This window comes from Sinohyriopsis cumingii, chromosome 2 (assembly GCF_028554795.1).
Source record: "Sinohyriopsis cumingii isolate HCF-2022 chromosome 2, ASM2855479v2, whole genome shotgun sequence".
Lineage (NCBI taxonomy): Eukaryota > Metazoa > Mollusca > Bivalvia > Unionida > Unionidae > Sinohyriopsis > Sinohyriopsis cumingii.
In genome coordinates, this window is record NC_142962.1 from 76,975,219 (window position 1) to 76,998,633 (window position 23,415).

General features: G+C 35.9%; 1 protein-coding gene across 3 annotated transcripts in view; it reads right to left on the bottom strand.

The window, feature by feature from the left end:
- Nucleotides 1-5,448: 5,448 nt before the first annotated feature.
- LOC149805226 (uncharacterized) overlaps nt 5,449-23,415 on the bottom strand; it is a 60,990-nt gene continuing 43,023 nt past the window's right edge. For all 3 annotated transcript variants that reach the window (XM_089948650.1, XM_089948658.1, XM_089948664.1), the window contains exons 3-4: nt 16,671-16,818; nt 5,449-9,766 (exon numbers count right to left, since the gene is read on the bottom strand). In XM_089948650.1, the coding sequence (XP_089804776.1) occupies nt 9,035-9,766; nt 16,671-16,818 (880 nt within the window). In that variant the 3' untranslated portion in view covers nt 5,449-9,034. The remainder of the gene's footprint in view (nt 9,767-16,670; nt 16,819-23,415) is intronic.

A 23,415-nucleotide genomic window follows, 5' to 3' on the forward strand; every position in this document is an offset into this window, starting at 1 on the left:
GTGAAAGTAACGATGACACATTAATAACGATAAATGAGTGCAAAAGACAAGACAAGAGACTGAAATAATTGATCATGACGATATATGATTTCGGTTTAAATGACTTGCACACGAGGCTAGCAAAAAAAATTGATTTCAGAAACCATAATTGTCTCTTCGAGCTAAACTCTGATTACAAGACTGAGTTTCATCAGATATTTTTCTATAATAAACTTTAGGGCAACATGTATAATATTCTGATCATATTTCGAGAAGACGTAACGAGTAATCGCAACCAAAAACTATATATAATATTTGAGTTTCTAATTCAGTGCAAAGATTACTATAAATGTATTTATTAATACAATTTAACATAATTGGGATTTCCTGGCCTATTATGAATCCTTATGAGAAAAGATATGAGGTTGTTGCCAGTAGTAATGTGGACTGTAGTATTTCCCTTTAGATTTTTATTCTTTTATGCAAACTTTAGAATGAAAATGTGATGTGATCTATTTTTGTTCAGTTTAATTTGTGTACGAATCTCATTAGTCTAGAAGCGTATTTAAAAACGGCAACCCATTTATATTATAATGCGATGTTTAATATTCAGTCCCGACGCTATTTTCGGCGTTATTTTAAAATATGTTGTAGTGTTATAACGGAGAAGAACTTGTGTGTTTGCTACACACGAATACCTATGTGACAGTATCACTTTTGGTGATTTGTACATGGTCGAGAGGTTAAAGAGGTTGCTACGTGCATGTGAGTACGAATAAAACATTCACTCTATGATACTATATATATATATATATATATATATATATATATATATATATATATATATATATATATATATATATATATATATATATATATATATATATATATATATATATATATATATATATATAAGAATACAAATAATATGCGAATAACAATCCATTCAAGTGCACTGGATCCAGCAAGGGATCATGGATTGATTAAGATAAATGCAGTAAACTGACAACGAACTGTGCGAAACTAGTATCTAGCTGGCCTGGGCGCTTTCGACACTTTAATGAGTCTTTTTCAAAGGCAAATACAAAGCATGTTTGTCTTGTCTGTGTTTTGTATTTGCCTTTGAAAAAGACTCATTAAAGAGTCGAAAGCGCTCAGGCTAGCTAGATACATATATATAATGTTAATAGGTATCTTTATGTACCTTTCATGTTTGCAGCTCTTCTTTTGTCATCGAGTGGAAGCTGTTGTAGAATTTAGCACAACTAGAGCAATATTACATCAAAAGACGATATCTAAAGGAAAAGCTATGATTTTGTAGATGACGTTCAAAGGCATGGAATAGATTGCGATGTATGGTACACGATCATGATCAGTCCAAGGGATTATTTTTATTCCTAAATATTCATGCTAAGAAGAAAACTGCTTCGGTAATGCGGTATAACATATGGTTAAGCTGACTGACTGAGTCGGAAATTGATTAGCGTAGAATATATGACCTTTATTTGAATTTTGGCAATTCCTGCTAGTTACGTCAGATGCAGCCTTTTCACCAGTCACGTTAGCAACCTCAGATGCAGCCATTTCACATGTCATGTTAGCAACATCAGATTCAGCCGTATCACATTTCATGTTAGCAACGTCAGATTCAGCCATTTCGCATTTCATGTTAGCAACGTCAGATTCAGCCGTTTCACATTTCATGTTAGCAACGTCAGATTCAGCCATTTCACATTTCATGTTAGCAACGTCAGATTCAGCCATTTCTCATTTCATGTTAGCAACGTCAGATTCAGCCATTTCACATTTCATGTTAGCAACGTCAGGTTCAGCCATTTCACATTTCATGTTAGCAACGTCAGATTCAGCCTTTTCGTAATTCATGTTATGGATATTTACTCGGCCCGTATTCTCCAAAAATTGAGTCATGACCAAAAATAAATATTGTGGTAGACATATTTAGACAACGTGTCAGAGGGGCACTGGATTTTCGTAATTTTTTCAACAATGGCAAATAAGGTACAATTGTTGATATACAAGATAAACAGACTTTGAATATTCAAAATAAACAGAGGAGTCATATCTAACACAGAGCTTTAAAATTAAATGTCTGGTTCAACTGCCTAATTTCTTTCAAACTCAAATTTTTCATGGTTAAATGGAAAGTATAAATTCACAAAATGCAAACTATAATAATAATAATAATAATAATAATAATAATAATAATAACAATGATAATAATAATAATAATGATAATAATGCACATACATATTTAGACAACATGTCAGAAGGGCATGCATAAAGGAAACATTACATTTATTTAAAGTTGGATTTTGTTTAGAAAGTGAATACTATATCAAAAACATTTTTTTTTGTTATAGACTATACGTTTTCTAAGTTAGTTGCTACTTTACATATATGAGTTCCAAATAAGTTTACTAAGGGAAATCATTGTTCAAAGAAAGGGGGAGGGGTTGGAGTTGTAAATCTGTTCGATTTATTGGCATATATTACATTCTATGACTGTCTCCAGGATTCCACAAACAAAGATAATAGATCATGTTTAATCGATTTCATGTTTTAAGTTGAGACTTATTTTTATCTTCCTGCTACAACAAAACAATTAAATCAAATAATTGAATAAAAGGTCATGTGAAATAGACGGAACGTAGTTAAGGTATAAAATAGAACAAGCATACACTTTCGATTGAATCCAAGCTATGCATCTCGTTCGTTTTGATTGACTAGTTGCCAATAATCCACCTATCTGTCACCAGCTATCATGTAATTGTTTTCTACGCAAAATTGATAATCTCATCATTAACACAAATTGTTTATTAGTTTCGTCGTAATGGTTACCAAAAACACAAACATATACAGCTACAGACATTTACTTGCCACTGTCTCTGCCACATCTTGTAAGCTAGAATGGAATCTTATCTGCTTTGTTCAATTGCATTTTCCAACTTCTTTCTTACAACGTTATATCTTTTGGGGGATTTTATTTTTTGTTTCGTAAGGGCGCGAATCTGATTTACTTATCTCTGGAAACTTCACACATGTTCATGAATTCCGTATCTGCCTGTTCAACACCTAGGTCTAGCAGCATTTTATGCAAAGCGAGAGCCTCAAGAGCCTTTTGCAAACTTGATCCCACATGCAGAAAACCCTTCGACTCTGAATATATACCAACTCCGTTTTCAAAACCCTAGTTGCTATATTAACTTTAAAATTCCGTGCTAGACTAATTTTTTAGCAGATCGTGACATTCGATTTTTTGAAATTTTTGGGGCTACTCAAGATTGTTTGTAGATTCATAATTGATGCCGAGTACCATCTTAATTTTTAAGTGAAGTGATGCAGCTCAAGAAGGAACAAGTAACATAAAAACGGAAAACTCAGTCGATTCGTGAATTACGCTAGTCAGTACCGTACGTACGTATCCTACTGAATCAATTTAGATCAATCAGAAGATAGTTTTATTATAAACTCGAACTTGAAAAGAACATTAATACATTGCATAAGATGAAATCACGTCCCATTATCGACAGAAATGTCTGAGCCCCTTCCGATTTATATAAATGCTGAACATGTACTTATCGCATAGTAACATTTCGTGAGATGGGGATTAGTGCCGTTTATCACGATGTCACAATGTACGGTAGACGTTACCTCATTCATGCGGAAGTAGGTTCAGAATGTAGTCAACTCTCTTGGTTTTATAATGACTCCTAATTGGAAGCCATCCTCTTCTATTTCAACAGAATATTTACTTTTGTGATACAGGGAAACGTTCAAAACTCATTCACAGCCATAATGTCGTCAGATTTAATCAATTATTACTCCATACAGATGATGTTTGATGCATTCCAAAATTGATTATATTGTTGTTGGTTTTTTGTTAAAAAAATAATGTTTATTTTCATTTCTTTTGAATGTTGATTTATTATAGTTCATAGTTCTTGCAATAAGTAATTTGTCAGTAACGCCTCACCAAGGGTAGTGTAAGTAATTATCGGAAATTACGTGATGTACACATTTTTTTAAAGTATTTAAACTTATAATCTATAAAAACGTGCTCTTGTTTCCATCAAAGGAGTAGACAGTACTTAATTTGTTAGGAAAAAGAAGGGTACCATATAAATATGTAAGGTTCATTTTTGTGTCATGGGTAGAACAATAAAAAGTAAAACAATAACAGAACGCTAAAATATTGCAAAACCAAATGGTATGGCCTATCAGTGCTAAAAACCAGCAAGTCTTGCATTTTATGTGCAGTCTTCTTGGGAATGTCTGATTATAAATTATGACATTATCTCCATTTGAAGTAATGATTAAGAGGGAGTTAACTTGATCTTATCTTCTTACTATATCACCATCTGAAGCAATGATTAAAAGGGAGTTAATGTAAATTTCAGGGAACGATACCATACATGGCAATGCGTATTTATTAGTGATGTCATCAACATTTTCTGTATTATATAATCTACAGCTAGAGTCAAAGCAGAGGGGAAAATTTTTTTATGACATGAACTATAAAGCTATTACAGATTCAAATACGTGAATTTCGAGCAATATCTCTCTCTTGTGTCCCCACTAATATGATTAAATATGGCTCTAAAATCAGTTTCAACCAACAATAAGAGACATTCATTTTCATAATCGAGATATTTGAATCTAGAAATTGTTTAAAGAACAGATTCCATAAGCTCTTGAATACTGAAATCAGAAAAATATTAAAGTATAATCATTTGATATGAATCAGCTTTTACAACTGATGCCACTGAGTAGTACACATTTTTGCATATAACTCCATGCGAATGTAAATTATATAAATTATTAATCACAATGAGAGAGTAAAGGTGGTGAATACAATAAATTATAATGAGATTTTTCCATTATATTTAAAACAAAACAACTTACATACATTCTTCTTGTCCTGTTTGTGAACTGTCATGTAAAAATTAAAACGGTACGAGTGGAAACTGCTAATCTGCCCGAAGAGGCATTTAAGAAATTGTTTTGCGAACATTAGGCAAGATCGAGTACAACCTTCAGCCATCGATTATTGGAGCAATTAAACTGAAGAAGTGTTTGTCCCGTTGTCAGTGCAGACCTTTTCGTTTGAAAATAACAGCAACAACAGCTGCATCAACTAGAACATATGATCCATAACAACAACAAAGTGACTTTTTCAATTGGTAGATTTTATAAACGCACAAAAGCACACATTCCTATAATTGTTAATGCGCATGCATGTGTGTATATATGTGTGATTGTGTGTAAGAATATATCAAGAGCTACGACATACATTGGCATCCCATTTTTTGTTCATCCGTGAAAGATAAAAATAATATTGAACCATATTCAAGTTCATTAGTCAGAGATAACCCAAAATAACAGATTATAGATGAAAAACTAACGATTAACGCACAAAATGAACTCTAAAAGAATTTAGACACGATGGAATTGGGAGCATGGCATTTATTAATTTTCAAATACGCATAAACATCAAGACCATCTGTTGTGCAAGATAAAACAATTTAGCTTGAAAATAGCGTGCAGTCAGACTTCAGTTACAAAAACAGTATGCAGTCAAGTCTTAGGTATACATGTGACTGCAATTTGTTTATAAACGAAAACTGAATGTTGAAGTATCGTGCTTCGGAGCAGGATTATTTGTTGATTTTTATATCCTTTGTTAAAATATATTTCTCCTCTTTGCATTCTGATAAAATGGATATACAAACAGCAGAAACATCTTCAAAAGATGAAGTAAAATAGCACAATAAAATTTAATTAGATTTTTATATTGGAGACTTTAATCGAAGAATTGAAACAAACAAATGGAAAAATATATTATTTAAAACAATCTTATTCAAATGCAGAGAACTGCAATGAGACCTCATTCGTAACCATATCATATGCTGTATTACGTAAATAGCAGTAAATACAACACGTTAAAATTACCAAATACATTTTGTACGCATAGTAATACAACTATTAAAATGACCGCATCTCCTTCAAAAGAAAAATATGATTTCGTATTCTGAAAAGTCGAATAAGCATCAAGTAAGCAGGCAAAGCAAAATCATAATCCGTACGTAACGCCGCCGCGCAATAGCAAGCTTGCTGTTTGCATGGACATGAGACGAACCAAATAATTACCTTCAAGGCCCGGATACAATGCCGATTATTTCATCCTTAAACACGTGAACATATTGTCTTGGAATAAATTTACGCCATCAAAGAGATAAAACTATTTTTCGTTCGGGTTATATGAACTGATTGTTTGGAGTTGATCGTAGGTCTGACTAGTTCTTCTATGTTTTTTCCAAACATCACAGATGGAAAATGCATAATGCTGAACAGGCAGACAACTTTAACAATGCTGAGACTTTGTGAACGGTTGTCATACTGATTTTGATTCAAGATAATTCCATATTTGTTGTGAAGCCGAACATGCCTGACACAATACTGCACATAAGAGATCCACGTATACTCACATAACAGATCCATGTACACTGCACATAACAGATCCACGTACAGTGCACATAACAGATCCAAGTACACCGCATATAACGTTCGGACGAACGTGAACAGTGCATTAAATATTCGTACGCTTATTAAAAGGTTAATTTGAAATATTTCAAGACATGCAAAGTTCAAAGAAATATGCATTCACATTGAAACGATTGATCGTGTGAAATGAACAGTGGTTGATAAAATCAAACTGATGAAAAATTGAACATAACCTTGATAATAGTCCCATTATATTTAAGCATAATAGCACTGAAGAAAATGGTTTCACGTTAAACGGTGCAACAAGTCCTACTGAAGCTGACAAACAACTTAACCCGGATCTGTTCAGTTGCAGAATAACATTTATTAATCCCAGTATGAACTTTACTGATAATAAATTTGTAAGTTAGTCAGTTCCAAATCAAAGAATATAATCATAGGTAAGCATGCAAATAAAGATAGAGACACAGAAAAAAAGAGTAATGTATGTACTATATTAGAAATTCATTGCCAAATTTTAATGCAGTTCTTCAACCTGCAAACCATATCTAGCAAAGAAATATTTTCCGACGTTTTGGATCGTTAACGCACCCATTGATCTCAATCAAAAACATGACCTTTCATTGCACATGCGTAGGAAGAAAGTTGTATTAGCACCTATAGTAACAACCGGCTCAATAAAATCCAGCATCAAAATCGGTATGTTTCTAAACTCAGTACACTGTAAAGTCCCACATATCTAACATGAACAATATGAAATACGCATATTTATTTATCAAAATAAATTTTATGAAGCAAACGCGAAACTTTTGCAAAAGCATATAACCGTGTATGCACACAACAAACTATGTAAGGAAACATATATTCTTCCCACTGAATTATTAAAGAAGCCTCTCCAAATTTCACATAATTATACAGACATACGACACCTGTATCTTTTCATACAATTATAAGAATTCTCATGCAGTGTTTTGAGCGTTCAGTAGTAACATGCTGAAAAATGTTCGAACAGCGACTTGTTTTAACTGCAACGGAGTACGAGTGTATCAAACAAGTATAAAAGTTCCTGTTTCGAAAATTCGGAGACAAAATATAACTATTCATCCATCCTATGGAGCTAATATAACAAATCCATTGTATCTTTCTTGCGTCGACTGTCGGGAATGGCGAGACATATCAGCTACTATACCTATATGTCCGTCTATCCGTCTGTTCGTTCGTCCACAATCAGCATTTTTGGTTAGAGCTTTTACTAACTTGCAATATCTTTTGTTTTCGTTCACGGATCATCATCTGAATTTTGTCTGCAAATGCATCATGTGATACTTCATGTGTGTTGTCAGTTGTTGAATGTTTTGGTCTTGGCAATACCATTTATTCTTCCAATGTATGAATGGTCATCAGACGAAAGCGTGCATTATGGGATATCAAATATAGCAACTGATGTGAAGATCAAAAGGTCCTAGGTCAAGGTCACAGTGACCACTTAAACTGTATTCCAAAAGCTTTTATAATGCAACTATTTCTAATCATTTCGTTGTGAACAAAATTAGCCAATGTGTTTACTGAACATTTTTTAAATGACGGACCAAGGACCAAGGTCTGGGTGAATTGTTGTTTAGTTTTCTAGAAAAAATTGTTTTATGACGGACTTATATATTTTGTTTCATACACGGATTGTCATCGGATATGGAACAACATTCAGAGGATACGAATTATCCTATGGGATGGTTCAAAGGAAAGAGGTCAGGATTTGAAGCGCTGTTCGATACTTAAGGACAGCGAGATTGTCACAGGCGATATATTAATTCTCCATATTTTTAACCGCGAACTAATGCGCAATTTAACTTGAAAGTTTTTCTTTAATATTAGGAACGCATTTGCAATTGATCAGTGTATATGTTTCTTCACTACAACAGTTATCAGAAGTAGCGATTCTTATGCAACAGAAATTATTTTTTGTTGTATCGTTGCACACGCATTAAAGAGCAAATATTCATAATTATTGTATATCATGCATGTTTGTGCATTTAAATTCTGAGCAAACAAGTATAACCAATCAGATTTTGAACACAAAGTAATCATCACAGTTTATTAACTTGACAGTTCATACAGCAATGAATTGACATTGCGTTCCTAAATTGCCATCAGGGATGGACGGGTAGAGAACCTTTGCCGGGTATCCTGTCGTGTCTGTTTTACCGGGTCGGGTTTCTCCACTTTCATTTTGTCCGGTTTCCATACCATTTTTCTCACACCAATTTCTTTCAACCATAAAGCAACGCATTTTTTTCAAAGATGTTTTTAAAATATTATTAATGACACCCAGAAAGACCGTTGGGGTGGGGTGGCTAACCAATCTGGAAGGGTGGGAGTCCAACCCAGCAAGATAGAATCTTTATCTTAAAACCAAGGGTAGTGCAAAACACGGTCGGTTCCAGTTGACTGAATCGGGTAACCGTCCATCTCTAATTGCCATGTCCTCATGACAGCGGATCACTATAGAAACGCCCTCGAATTTGAAAGATTATCATCATCTGTTGTTATAGTTATAATTACATCTCATTAAGGTTCCGTTTGTCATCGGGGTATTGGCTCGGTTTGAGCTGTCACTTAGCGAAGTGCTCTCGGAATGATTAGAGTTATATGAGCAAGAACTAGCTCGTCTCTTGACTCTATGTTTCCTTTTCGGCCTTTGTAAACTATGATTTGTACTAGATTTATGGGAATTTTCCATTTCTATTTGTTCAGGCTGTGGGTGACACATTCTTGTCTGTCTATATTCCGGAGAGAGATCCTCCCCTTCTGTGAACGTTGGGTTTTGCGTATACCTATATCCTCGTATTATTGTGTCACTTTCTCTTGAATTGTTTGAAATATCTGACGATGGAATGAAATCACTATAATTACTGCGTAGGGAATTTCTTGATTTAATTCTCATAGAATTATATGACATTTCATGATTGTTATCACTTATGGAATCATACAAGTGAGAAGTGTCTGACATACTTCCGGCGAATGATCTATCACGCTCTAATGCAGTCCTCTGCGGTATATTGTTAATATTAGGCACATGGTTCCTATCTGAACAGCTCCCCCAATAAATAGGTTCATATGGATGCCTGTACCGTCCGCTCAGAGTACTTTGTCTCGAAATGGGAATGGGTGGCTCATCAGGCGTTGGCAAATTAGAATCATGCTTTTGTGCATTTTTAATGTAGTCTAGAAGTCTCGATTCTACTTCAGAAGTACCCACTAATCGTGCCTGAAACATAAAATAACACAGTGTCTAACATGGATAATAGATCATGATAGGTGACAAATGCAGCAAGGATAGCTTCCAATCTAGTACAATGAATGAATAACAAACATTTAATAACGAAATTAAACCACTGTAAAAAGTTGACTAGCAACCACCATAAAAAGTTAACTAGCACCTAAACCTTCAGGTCTATTTTTAGTACATGCTAAAGACACCCATTACGTGCCGCGTTGATCCAATTAATATTCAGTATATAGTCTATGATGAGAAAAGCACTGAATTTAGCCACTTCCGGAGAAGATACGTTTACTCATACTATTAAGAAATAAGCTTATCAAGCGCGAAATAACGGCAAGCGATATGATTTTGTCTGAATTCCACTTGTGGAAGACTTGATCAGAAGATAAACATGTTTAAGTATAATTGGCGTCCAGGGCATAACGTAAAGAAAAGATTTCTTAGTATTTCTCAACGGAAGCAAGTATTCAGTAAATTAAGAGTATTTCATGCGTTCGGTCTTAGATCTCGTCTTCTAGGCAAGATGTGCGATTTATTCTAGCTGTACACATTATCGACAACTATTCGAGTATCCATACGCAAAATGGAAATGATGAGTGAACAAGCTTCAAAGACATAGAAAAGTAGATCAACCTATGTCTCGAGAGATACGTCTGACTCACAACACAAATTAATCATGAAGGAATAAACTGGTTGTAAATAGCTATAAATAATTGCAATGCCAGTAGCTGATAAAGGAAAGTAACATTTACATTGGTCAGAATGTTACCACGTGATCAAAATGAATTGCGTTTATTTCTGTATGAACTGTAAGGAGAACTACTTTTCTAAGAATACCTACTTCTATAAATATAGTCACGTGTACAGCATAAGATAAACACTGCCAGTGAAGGCAAACACGAAGTAAGCATTAAAGGAAAAGAAAATTCTAACAATTTAAAAAAAAATTGAATAAATTTTGGTTGTATTGGTTGAAGGACTAGTATTATGATGACCTTATTACCATCAAGCAGGACATCCCAAGTGCTATAAAAAACGCTACGTAACAAAAAACGTCAAACATGTATTACTACACTCAATTAAGATTTCTGTTTTTCAATGATGCAAACAAAATAACATAACCAATAATGGAAATTTCAATTATACGAGTTTAACGTTGTTTTTGTCTGAGTTTATCGTGGTATAAACTGTCAGTTGCCGACTCACACAGCTTAAATGACGCCCTTCGCGTGTAAGTTGTTGTGTGAGTCGGCAACTGACAGTTTATACCACAATAAACTCAGAAAAAAACAACGTTAAACTCTTAAATAAACAATTAAAAATTAATAAGTTTTTGGCAAGCCTTTGTAACAAACATCTGGACTGGTTAAAATAGCATCTTGTCACTGGAAGTTATTAGTTCATAACACCAGAAAGGAAATGACATGAGTCATTAATGTCTGCTTTAAAAAAATTGTAAAGAGTGGTAAAAATAAGGTATTGTTAATTATTTCTTGAGATTCTTTATTATGTTAATAATTTATGTAATTAATATAATTTAACTTTACATTTACAAATTTCATGAAGCCGTATTCCTTGAAATTCCATTACACACTTTATGAACGGCCGTTACGAAGCGAATGCCGCTAATACATGGTGTTTAATCGACTTTCAAAGCTTGACCAATCCTGTAAAATATGAAGTTAGAAGTGGATATAAAGTATGACACAGAAAATAGCGTACGCACCGGACACTGGGTACAATAATACGTCAAAATATCACATGCAATCCAAGTATGGCTTAAAACTAAACCACTAAAGGTGACAGTTTGGAAATATGTCTAGCGTTTATGATGTTCTTAGAACTTGATGCAGTTCAGAAGGTCAAACTGATCAATATTGGACATGAAATCGGATGGGGACATTATTCCACCGAATTATGTCTTGATCAAAATGTAATAGGTCGCATGAATGTGATAAGGTACTTTTAAATTAAATTCCGTCACATAATCCCTTGCCTTGTTGGAATAAATTTTACTGATACATGTATGAAATAAGACCGATATTATCAAAACGATACTAGTACAGTTATTCAAATGAATACGGCAGGTCCGACAACGAATATATCGGAACTCAGTTCCCGTTATTCATGACTTCAAACGATGCTACTTGTGATTTTAAAGCAGCACACGTAAACATTACTATTAACCATGTTCATGTCTTGTGATTCGAATTAAAATCTAGAAATAAAATATTTTCTTTTTGTCTTTTGTAACTTTTAATATGATTACTGCTGACTTTTATATGAATTCAAAACAAATATATATTTTTTCTGTCATATTCAATGGTATCTTCTTGACGTGTGAAGTCACGCAAATAGGAGCTGAGGTAGACGAAGGACATTGATTTTCAAGATCATTTAACGTAGCACGTAAGCATAGGTGGCAGGTAGATTACAATTTGAAATTAACTAGTTTGCATTTTCACTACGTCAACATAAAAATGGGGAAATCCTTGTATCAATCTTGACTGTTTTAAAATTACAAATAAGTGCTTTCATCCATATGCCAGAGTTTACAGGGGCGGATCCAGGAATATCATTTATGGGGATGCGTAAACAAGTAAGCAAAATGACTGTGGGATGGATTTGATTTTGTGGGGTTTAACGTCATTTGTTCAGTACACGATATATTGTTTTACATGGCGACCAGTATATTTGGTTTTGGTGGAGGAAGAACCACAGACCCACGGGAACCTACTGGCAAGCTTTCTGATATACCACGTTGTTCGAGCAGACTCGAGATATTTGAGTGATCTGTAAAGGCAATAAACTTAGGCCCCTCAGCCTCCCGGTGCCCCTCTGTAGGGTGGGAACCCGTAGTGTGGGATTTGGGGGGCAAACCATTTTAAGCGTTTCCAGGCCTAAATGTAACCATCTAATTGTAAAGAAAAATTACTCTAGACAATATTCTGGTTCGTTTCACTGTCATTTTTGCTGCCACCCTCTCCCATCCTCGCATGGATCCGTCCCTGGTTTGCTCTCTTATAATCGCCTCATTTCCAGTATAGATTTGACTTTTGACAAACAGTGTCTTGCGCACAGTTATTGCTTATCTTTGGAAGTCTGTGCATGTACCAGACATCATATCTCCTCTAAGATCAAACAAAATCAACTTTGAATATGTGCACAGCAAAGACAGAACATGTCAGCTGGTTCACTCCTATATAATCAAAACGTAAAACGCAAAACCAAAAAAAAAAAATGAAGTCCAGGAAATTGTTATATTATACCGGATATTGTTTGCATGATTTCGTGTGGCAGGAAGATACCGTTGAACATGACAGGAAATAGATCGAAATGGGGGATGTGTGAAGAATAAATGTTGAAAAATATACAAGTGTTTTGATTTAAAAGGGAAAATTCTTAGATTGTGTTAATTGGATTCAAGGTCTAAAGTTTCATCATGAGCATTAGCGCATTTTATGTACTCTTATAAACTTAATATCAAGTCTTCCACCTGAAAGGTCAAGGTCGCTCACATACAACTATTTTATGAACCACGGAACAAAACTATGTTCAATACAGTATTTAAGAGAATAAAGTCTGTTGATTGATTGGAAAAATATTTAATTTTAAAATTTATTTGGGAGAAGAAATTTAATTATGAACAAGCTGTAAACAACAGAAGGTTCCAATTCACACAAAAAAATCGTGTTTGGTATGAATTTGGTTGTGGGCATTTACAAGGGAATATTGCTCAAAAATCGAGCCGCACAGCATATAATTTTCGTCAGTTAAGAAGTCTACTCTCGGACAGATCTTGCAGAAGATATCAGCGTGTTTTGAGAATCTTACCATAAAAGGATATTAATTATGCAAAACATTGATGTTATGGTCTGTGGGTGTAAAACTGTTTTTACACATTGTGTAAAAGAACTATGATAAAATGTGCTCAACCGCCTTCTCACGCGCTTCGTCTGCTAATTAGGGTGAAATTGTTTTAAGCCTTTGAGAACATGATGTCTATTGTACAAGTTTTATACACTCTAATTTAGTTCAACAATTTTTAGGCGTTCTGGATGATGAAAATTGGCATCCGAGGAGAGATGCATGAACTCAAATGTATTGCAATTTTAGGGGCAGTGGTGTAAACAGTGCCTTTCCATACAGTCATTAATTTAAGTACACAAATGTGTGACGAGCAATTTTTCAGTTTCAGTTGTGGAATTATATGATTGCAGCTTAGAAAAGTAATGAAGAAAAACTGCGGCTTTGGGACCAAATTATATCTAACAAATATTGCTTTCTATTCCCTTTTCTGTAAGCAAGAACATGCATCCGATTAAGGAAACACACAGACACACAGAGATACAGACACACACAGAACTACACACAGACATCAAAAAGATTTTGTTAGATGATCATTATCGTTTAAGTTTGATATCTTGCTTCTGTAACTTTGCAATTAATTTAAAATCAAGTTTAATCATCTATTTCCCTAATTATCATCCATTTTATCAACTGCATGCCTGTCTTTATGGTATTTCTAAACATGGTGGTTAAAATTTAAGTACGTTAAGGAGAATACAGAGATACAGAAACACAGAGAACACAACTAAGTACATTGTTCTTACAACCTTTTTATACGGCAATCATTGAACACCCACACACCTCATATAGACCTTTGTAAGCAGGGCCGGTTCAATTAAGTGTTATGGGTGGGGGTGTTTGGAAAATTTCAAAAGGGCCCTAACATTCCTCGAAAGAGCACAAAAGCAAACATATATGCGTATATTTAATCACAGTGTGCATACATACTCAATCAATGTGCGCACGACTAAAACTGCTGCTCACATGTCAAATGACTACGTTTGTGGGTGTCATCGTGATTTTTAGCCTAGTGGTAGGTTTCCAGAAACCCAGGACCCCCATCCGGTTCTGTAGTAAGACGCACCTCTCTAACAGACGAAGGACATGTGAATCAATGTTATACATCTAATTTTTATGACATAAAGAAATGCCTTATTTCAACTAAGTGCATAGAAGCCTGTGTAAATGATTTGAGATTACTGTACTTCCTTACAACTATTAAAAAGCGTGACGGAAGCACAGTCAGCATTGCGTTCTCCTAAATGTACTAGGAAAAGCGCAGACTTAATAAACCTAATGAAATGTATCATCTCATAAGAGTAGTTGACATAAGGTAACCTGTTCACACATGTCTGAAATTCGGAGAATAGCCAGGAAGTGGAAATGACTGAAAGGAATTTTTTGAAGCAAGCACAAATGGTTCATTGCTTTTGGTAATGGCGCGTAGAAAAGCAGCTGATGATACCTGTTAGAAAAGATACATAATACACGTTGCGTGCTAGTAACCTGACAAAGATGTGAATACAATTTATGTTATCCTGCGTGCGCAAGTTCATAAATTCTTCACGCTTTCATCTGGAGACAAAGAACAAAACCCCAGCCTGCCAGTCAACGTCTTCTAAGTTTTAAATCCACGGGAATTCTAAATATATTACTATTTAGCAAACCATCTAACTATAAAGATAGGATACATTACTGGGTAAAGATAGGATACATTACTGGGTACATTATTTCCTCAGCTGTTTGACTGTAGTTACTGCTGCCTGGCAACCAAATGCAGGGAACGATGTGTGTGTGTTATTGTTGTTTTTTGTTGTTTTTGTCTTTATCTTAATTCAAACAAAGAAGGCATACAGCTACCACGATGCTAACTGTAGAAAAGGGTGAAATGTAACATTGTGTCCAGCTGTCCATCCTTTATGAAGAACAGTGGACGAGTTGTCGTACCTTGCATAAGAAGTCACTACTAATGAATACTATATCATATACGTGTTGTGCATACTTCATAGTGGGAAGCCACTGCAAATGGTCACTATATCATATACTTGCTACGCATATTTCATAGTGGGAAGCCACTACAAATGGACACTATATCATATACTTGCTACGCATACTTCATAGTGGGAAGCCACTGCAAATGGACACTATATCATATACGTGTTGTGCATACTTCATAGTGGTAAGTCACTGCAAATGGACACTATATCATATACGTGTTGTGTATACTTTATAGTGGGAAGTCACTGCAAATGGACACTATAAGATATACGTGTTGTGCATACTTCATAGTGGGAAGTCATTGCAAATGGACACTATATCATATACTTGTTGTGCACACTTCATAGTGGGAAGTCATTGCAAATGGACACTATATCATATACTTGTTGTGCATACTTCATAGTGGGAAGCCACTAACTAATTGACACTATATCATATACGTGTTGTGCATACTTCATAGTGGGAAGTCACTGCAAATGGACACTATATCATATACGTGTTGTGCATACTTCATAGTGGGAAGTCATTGCAAATGGACACTATATCATATACTTGTTGTGCACACTTCATAGTGGGAAGTCATTGCAAATGGACACTATATCATATACTTGTTGTGCATACTTCATAGTGGGAAGCCACTAACTAATTGACACTATATCATATACGTGTTGTGCATACTTCATAGTGGGAAGTCACTGCAAATGGACACTATATCATATACGTGTTGTGCATACTTCATAGTGGGAAGTCATTGCAAATGGACACTATATCATATACTTGTTGGGCACACTTCTTAGTGGGAAGTCACTGCAAATGGACACTATATCATATACTTGTTGTGCACACTTCTCAGTGGGAAGTCACTGCAAATGGACACTATATCATATACGTGTTGTGCACACTTCATAGTGGGAAGTCACTGCAAATGGACACTATATCATATACGTGTTGTGCATACTTCATAGTGGGAAGCCACTAACTAATGGACACTATATCATATACTCTCTAGCTCTGTAGTTCTTGTTTCCATTTTATTACTCACCTCAAACGGTATGGGTACTGGGGCGGGAGGGTAGTAACCTGGGCAGTGGTATTGGTAGTGTGCATAGTATCTATTATTCTGTGTGGTCAAAGAAGTGGTCACGTTCGGAGTCTCTTTGTAGGTTGAAGATTCTTTGCCATTCTTCCTCCTGAAACAGGAAAATTGAATGATTTCAATCATTTTTAATCAGCTTGATGACGTCATGTTAACATTGGTTGTTCCGCGCTTCAACAGACACGTCCTGCCACTGAAAATGGCAAGAAACAAACAACAACAACAAATGAACATGCACAAAAGACACATTACAATCATTTTGTATTAACACACAATGAATGCATTCAGCATTGATTAAACGGCTCTTTGACTGGTGGTGACGGGACCGAAATCAACGCCTCTTGTATGGAACACAAAATAAAACATATTTGTGAGGCGATCGACAAATGCACGATAAAGGGCAAATGCAAAACCAAAACATCATCAAAACATGAATACATAGCACAGCAGTGATTCCAAACCTTTTTGGCCGCGACCCTAACAATACTTGTTCTGAACCTCACCCCCCTCCCCCGTTTCCACACTTCTATAAGTTTTACCACCCTCAAAACAAAATATCTTGGCGACCCTCTAGAACATCCTCGTGATACTGATTTGGGTCGCTACTTGGGGGTGAGGAACCACTGTAGTACAGGATCATTATTCTATAAAGACATATAGCTTTATATAATATCGGGAGGCCATCATTGTGATGACACTTCTATAAGAACACCAAAATTTTAAAGTGCAAATATTTGCAATCAAAACTACAATGTAATCCACATGTGATTTACCCAATTATCAGCTTTTAAAGTATACTAGTTTTTGTTTTCTTATTCTCCACTGCCATGGAAAACAGTCAGTTTACACAGACCTTTGTTCCTAAGGTATATCAGAAATAAAGACAACTATGTGTAGAAATACGTCGGCCATACAGTATAATAGCAAAAATAATAACCTCATATACTCTCTTATAATTGAGATCTAACTGGTCATGGTCTATGTTGGTTTGTGTTTTCCTGATTAATCCAAACAAAATGCAAAGACCCAGATCTGCAGATTTGGATTTGTTTAATTCGGATTCGACATATAAACGGTATACACGATAAAACAAATGTATACGTGCATAGATGAACACTCAGTAGGGGACATAATATTGAGCGCGTTATATTTGGACAGTTAGTAGTGGACTAACTTTGAGCGAGGTGTAACAATAGTATTGGCATTTAAGCTCGGTGTACCGATCCGGCGGCTTAAGTATTTAGTGCGTCCGCCTAGGATGCGGTAGGTCTGCTTACAAGAAACCCATCTAACTCAGGCCGCTAAGACCACCCCCAAAATTCCAGGATACTCAACTGTATATACTAAAAATAGAACAAACGGTAAATTAAAAGGGGGGCTAGCAACTTATATTACTGACTCACTTCCAAACACCTCAGAAGTTACCGCATATCAAAACCAAGACACACCTGAACAAATAGAAATTCAAACCATACTGATTAACAATGGCCAACCGCTAAACGTATACGAACCAGGGGGAGATAATTCAACTGCACTCAATCACTCTACGAAAATGAGCACTGACAAAGAGGAAAATCTTATCATATGCGGAGAACGCTCATAACGTAAGATGGGGAGGAATAACTCAAAACCTAAGGGGAAAACTACTTGAAAAATGGACGACCGAATCCAATCTAGTTATTCTGAACAATGGAGCAGGAACAAGATTAAATCCCATCAAAGGCGTACTTTCAACAATCGACCTCACATATTCACTCCTAAATTCTCAGATTGGGTAGTTGATCAAAGCAGCACCCTTGGAAGCGATCACTTCCCTATCATACTCACCCTCAATTTAATGACTCAAATACACCCAACTAACAACATACCAAGGTGGAGGTGTGGCAAAGCCGATTGGAATAAATTTAAAATCGCCCTCTCTACAATAACTCTAGCCGATCTTTATAATGACATCATCGCGTGTAGTCTAAAGCGCTCTCGGTTATGGATCACTACCATCTCACCTGTCTGCGTGGGTTTTAGTCTCGGATTCGGACAATGTGGGTATGGGAGAAAGCTTGCCAGCAGCTTCTCGTGGGTCGGTGGTTCTTTCCGGGGTTTTCCCGGGTTCTTCCTCCACCATTAATACTGGCAGCCATGCATAGCCTATCGTGTGCTGAAAATGGCGCTAAACCCTACAACAACAACATCAACATGATAACATCCATCAATACAATCTAAATGTAATGGACGGCCTAACTGAGGCAGCTAAAATAAGTATACCCAGAACCGGAGGACAACAACTTAAACCCACCGTCCCATGGTGGAACGAAGAATGCAAAGTAGCTCAAAAAACTAAATAAGAAAGGCCCTTAATCGATTTAAGCACCCAAGAAACTCCAGTAACTTTTGGATTTACAAAAATAGGGAAAAGGAAATGAAAACAATAATCCAAAATGCAAAACGAAAAATTCTGGCAAGCCTTCTGCTCTAACATAAACTTCAAAACCAACGCAAAACAGGTATGGGACAAGATAAAAGCAATAAAGGGGAAAAGCAAGCAACCAACTCCCAAATTGACTGGAAATCTAACCAACAAAGAAAAGGCAAACTGCTTGGCATCACACTTTGCAAGCATGAGCAGCAACACCAACCATCCCCAAACATTCTAAGAGCACCGGCAAAATGTAGAACAAAAGTATCCAAACCCCTTCCCGACCTAGGATACAAACAATTTAAATTAAATGAGGACTTCACAATAGCAGAATGGATAGTGCACTTGATAAGAAAAGGCAACCTCACACGGAGAAGACCAACTTGGCTATGAAATATACAAATGCATCCCGGAAAACATAACCGAAATCATACTAGATCTACTTAATAATAGCTGGCGGAAGGGCCAACTACCCAGAAGTTGGAAAAAGCTATCATCATTCCAATACCCACACCTGAAGAAAAAAAACCCCACATATGACATCAATGCATATAGACCCATATCTCTAACTGAAAATATATGCAAAATAATGGAAACAGTGATTAATGACATACTAAAATACCATATAGAAAGCAGCAACTACATCGCAGAAACACAAAGCGGCTTTCGCAACAAAAGATCCACCCTGGACCAATTGTTCAGATTCGAAGCAAGCATCAATATAGCATTTAATGCAAAACGCAAATTCAATATACGTCTAATCGCAGTATTTCTCGATCTAGAAAAAGCATTCGATTTGGTCTAGACAAATGGTTTTATTGCGAAACTTAATCTATACGAAATAGCTGGCCGCATACATAACTGGATAGGAGACTTCCTAACAGATCGGAAGATACTGACAAAAGTAGGGGATCAATATTCAGATATATATAACCTAGAAAACGGTACGCCACAAGGTATCGTGCTTAGCCCCACTTTATTCAACATCATGGTAAATGACCTTGACACTATAATCAATAAAAAATAAGGTAGATTTATTCCAATTTGCTGACGGTAGTGGGATTTGGAAAGCAGGCAATCCAAACAGCAAAACAGTCATAGAGCAAATACAAGATAGTCTTAACCAAATAGATCGGTGGGCAGATAAATGGGGTTATAAAATATCCAACACTAAAACAGAAGCCATTATGTTCTCGCCACACACTAGAAATACCATAGAATACCCTAAACTGCACATACAAGGGAAAATAATTAAAGTTGTCAAAATAGCCAAATTCCTAGGAATGTTCCTTGACGAAAACCTAACAAGGAAACACACATTAAAGAGCTCACCCAAAAATATGAAGCTGATCTAAGTCTATTAAGAAACCTCAAGGGAACTGCATGAGGGGCCAACCAAGAAACGCTTTTAATATATAAGGCACTTATAAGAGCAAAAACATATTATGGATGCCAAGTCTATTGCATCAGCTAACCAAACATCACTTAATAAACTAGACTCCATACATTATAAGGCACTAATCATTTGCACTGGAGCACTAAACTCAACCTGCCTAGAAGAGCTCCAAATACTGACAAGAGAACTACCACTGCAACTAAGAAGAAACGAAAGCATATTAAGATATGCCGCACGAGTGTGGATCCACAAAACAAGCCACTCCTCCAGGAAAATTATCCAACAAAGTAATATCCCTTTCATCAAAAAACTGAAACCACAACCACCCAGTGCAAACCAAATTCATGAACTAACTAAAGATTTTATCCTACCCACTCTACAAGCTGAACAATGCAGTTACCCAACACCATGGATGGGAGGTAACCCTAATTGTAACACAATAACCCTTACTTATGGAAACAAACAAGACCAGCTACATGATATAAGGACAAAAATATTAGCCGAGCTAGAAGAACAACACATAAGGTACACCGAGATATATACATCGATGGCCAAAAATTACAAAACCGTACAAAACTTCTGAGGCAATAGTAATCCCTGAAACACAAAATTTGGAGCTAGATTACCTGACACCTGCTCCATTTACACAGCCGAATTCTGGGCCATCATTGAAGCTCTAAAATGGATCCAACTAAGAAACACAAGACAAGCAGTTATCATTAGGTAGCGACTCCCTTTGCGTCATCAACTCGATTAAATCAAACTACTATATCACAAGAAGCAACTTCCTGAAGGAAACCAACCACTTAATTAAACAAATGCTAAATAACAAACATATAATAGAGTTCATGTGGGTGCCCTCCCATATCGGACTAGCAGGTAACGATAAAGCAGACCAAGTAGCTACATAATATTTCCATGAACCTGACTCCATAGCATTTTACTACAGCGTCCAAGAATTGTACAGCATTATCAGAATTAAAATAAGACAGTAAGTGGCAACAGCTATGGGATAGCAGCAAAAAGGGACGCAAACTATACTCCATACTAAATAAGGTCGCAAGACATACCAATCCATCACAGCTCGTTAGAAATCAGGATCAAAAACTTATCAGTATGATACTAATAGGCAAAACTAAATTACCCAGCAGCTTTGGGAAATATTTGACAATCAACATAAACTCAAATGGCAAATGCCCACACTGTCCACTCCAAGAAGATTTAGAACATGCTTTTAACACCTGCCATAAGTATGGAACCCAAAGAACTAGGTTTATGACTAAATAACATAAAATATGGACCCCATCAACCTATCCAGATTTCCTCAAAGAACAAAACTTAAGTAAGGACATTACTTACAAAAATATTATAAATATTCTCACCGACATTGGGAAAAAAGGGGGGGGGGGGTTTAAACAAAAGTGTATGACCGCTAATCAATAAATAAATACCATTCAATTAATTAAAACTTGGGGACAGGCTTAGCTACTCGAGTATTCGGTAAAGATATCTGTCTTATCAAAATTGATTTAGCCTGAAAACAACATCACATAAATAACAATATCCACAAGCTAGGATAATGATCAAAACAAAATAAGTCCAAACCTACCAAAACTAGTAGACAGGCTAACAAACTTAAAATTAGGGAATAAATAAGAACAGATGTCTTTGACAAGTCTTAGCGACCCGAGTATTCGGCAAAGATATCTGCCTTATCAAAATAGATTTAGCCTGAAAATAAAATAACATCACATAAATAAAACAAAAAAGGAACTATTATCATAACTAGTAAACAGGATAATAAACTTAAAAGCAGGGAATACATAAGATCAGATATCTTTGACATGTCTTAGCGACCCGAGTATTCGGCAAATATATCTGTCTTAAATAGACTTAGCCTGAAAATAAAATAACAACATACTAATAGCTTCATCCCAACAACTAGGAAAATAAATCAAATATAAAGATAGATTAGCGAGTCCTTAGCCCAACCCTAAACCCACATATATAGAAAAACAAATAAGCTGCAATAACCCTTAAAATAAATTTAAAAAATATATATTTTCTTGTATTTTTTTCTCTTTCTTATAAAAAAATAATTTATTATTTTTCTAGGGCACCACAATCCTACAGCATGAAATTAAGAATATTAGCATCTTTTCCTACAGCAACGTGACCGCAGATTATATGTAGTTCAACAAGCGCAACTGCACTAAGGCACAACCTCTCCTCGAGACACTAAAAACAATTAGAGCACATAGATAAGACCCCCAAAACTAGAATATATAAGGTGGTCCAAAAAGCCCAAGACCATCAGGCCCCGCTGCACAAGGCAGCAAAGTCTATCAATATAGGAAAACTTACTATAACCCCAAAATTAATACCTATAAGGTGGTACAAACCCCAAGGACCATCAGGCCCAGCTGCACAATGCGGCAACCAAATACCTAGCGAAACTAGTTAGGACCCTAAACTTAAGAATATTTGAGGGGATCCAAACCCCAAGGACCATCAGGCACATCTGCACAAAGCGGCGCACCATTAAGCCTGGGAACCCAAACCGAGAACCACCCCACCCAATAAATAAAATTCAAATAACCCTACAGACTTTCACTAAGTGGTCACTGGTGCGGTACTATCTTTAAAAATATGGCACATAATATATCTCCAAAAATCCGTCAAGACGACAATTCATTAACCTTTTGGTAAGGGAGTCAAAACAATGTATACCCTGGATAAACCAATGTGCCATCCTAGTGAATAGGCCCTCCCTGACCGAACCTTCCTCCTCGCCACACCCCCCCCCCCCGACATTAAACTAATAAACGTGCATATTACATATTAAATACATGAAGGGAGTGACACTGTTCCTCTCTTCAGGA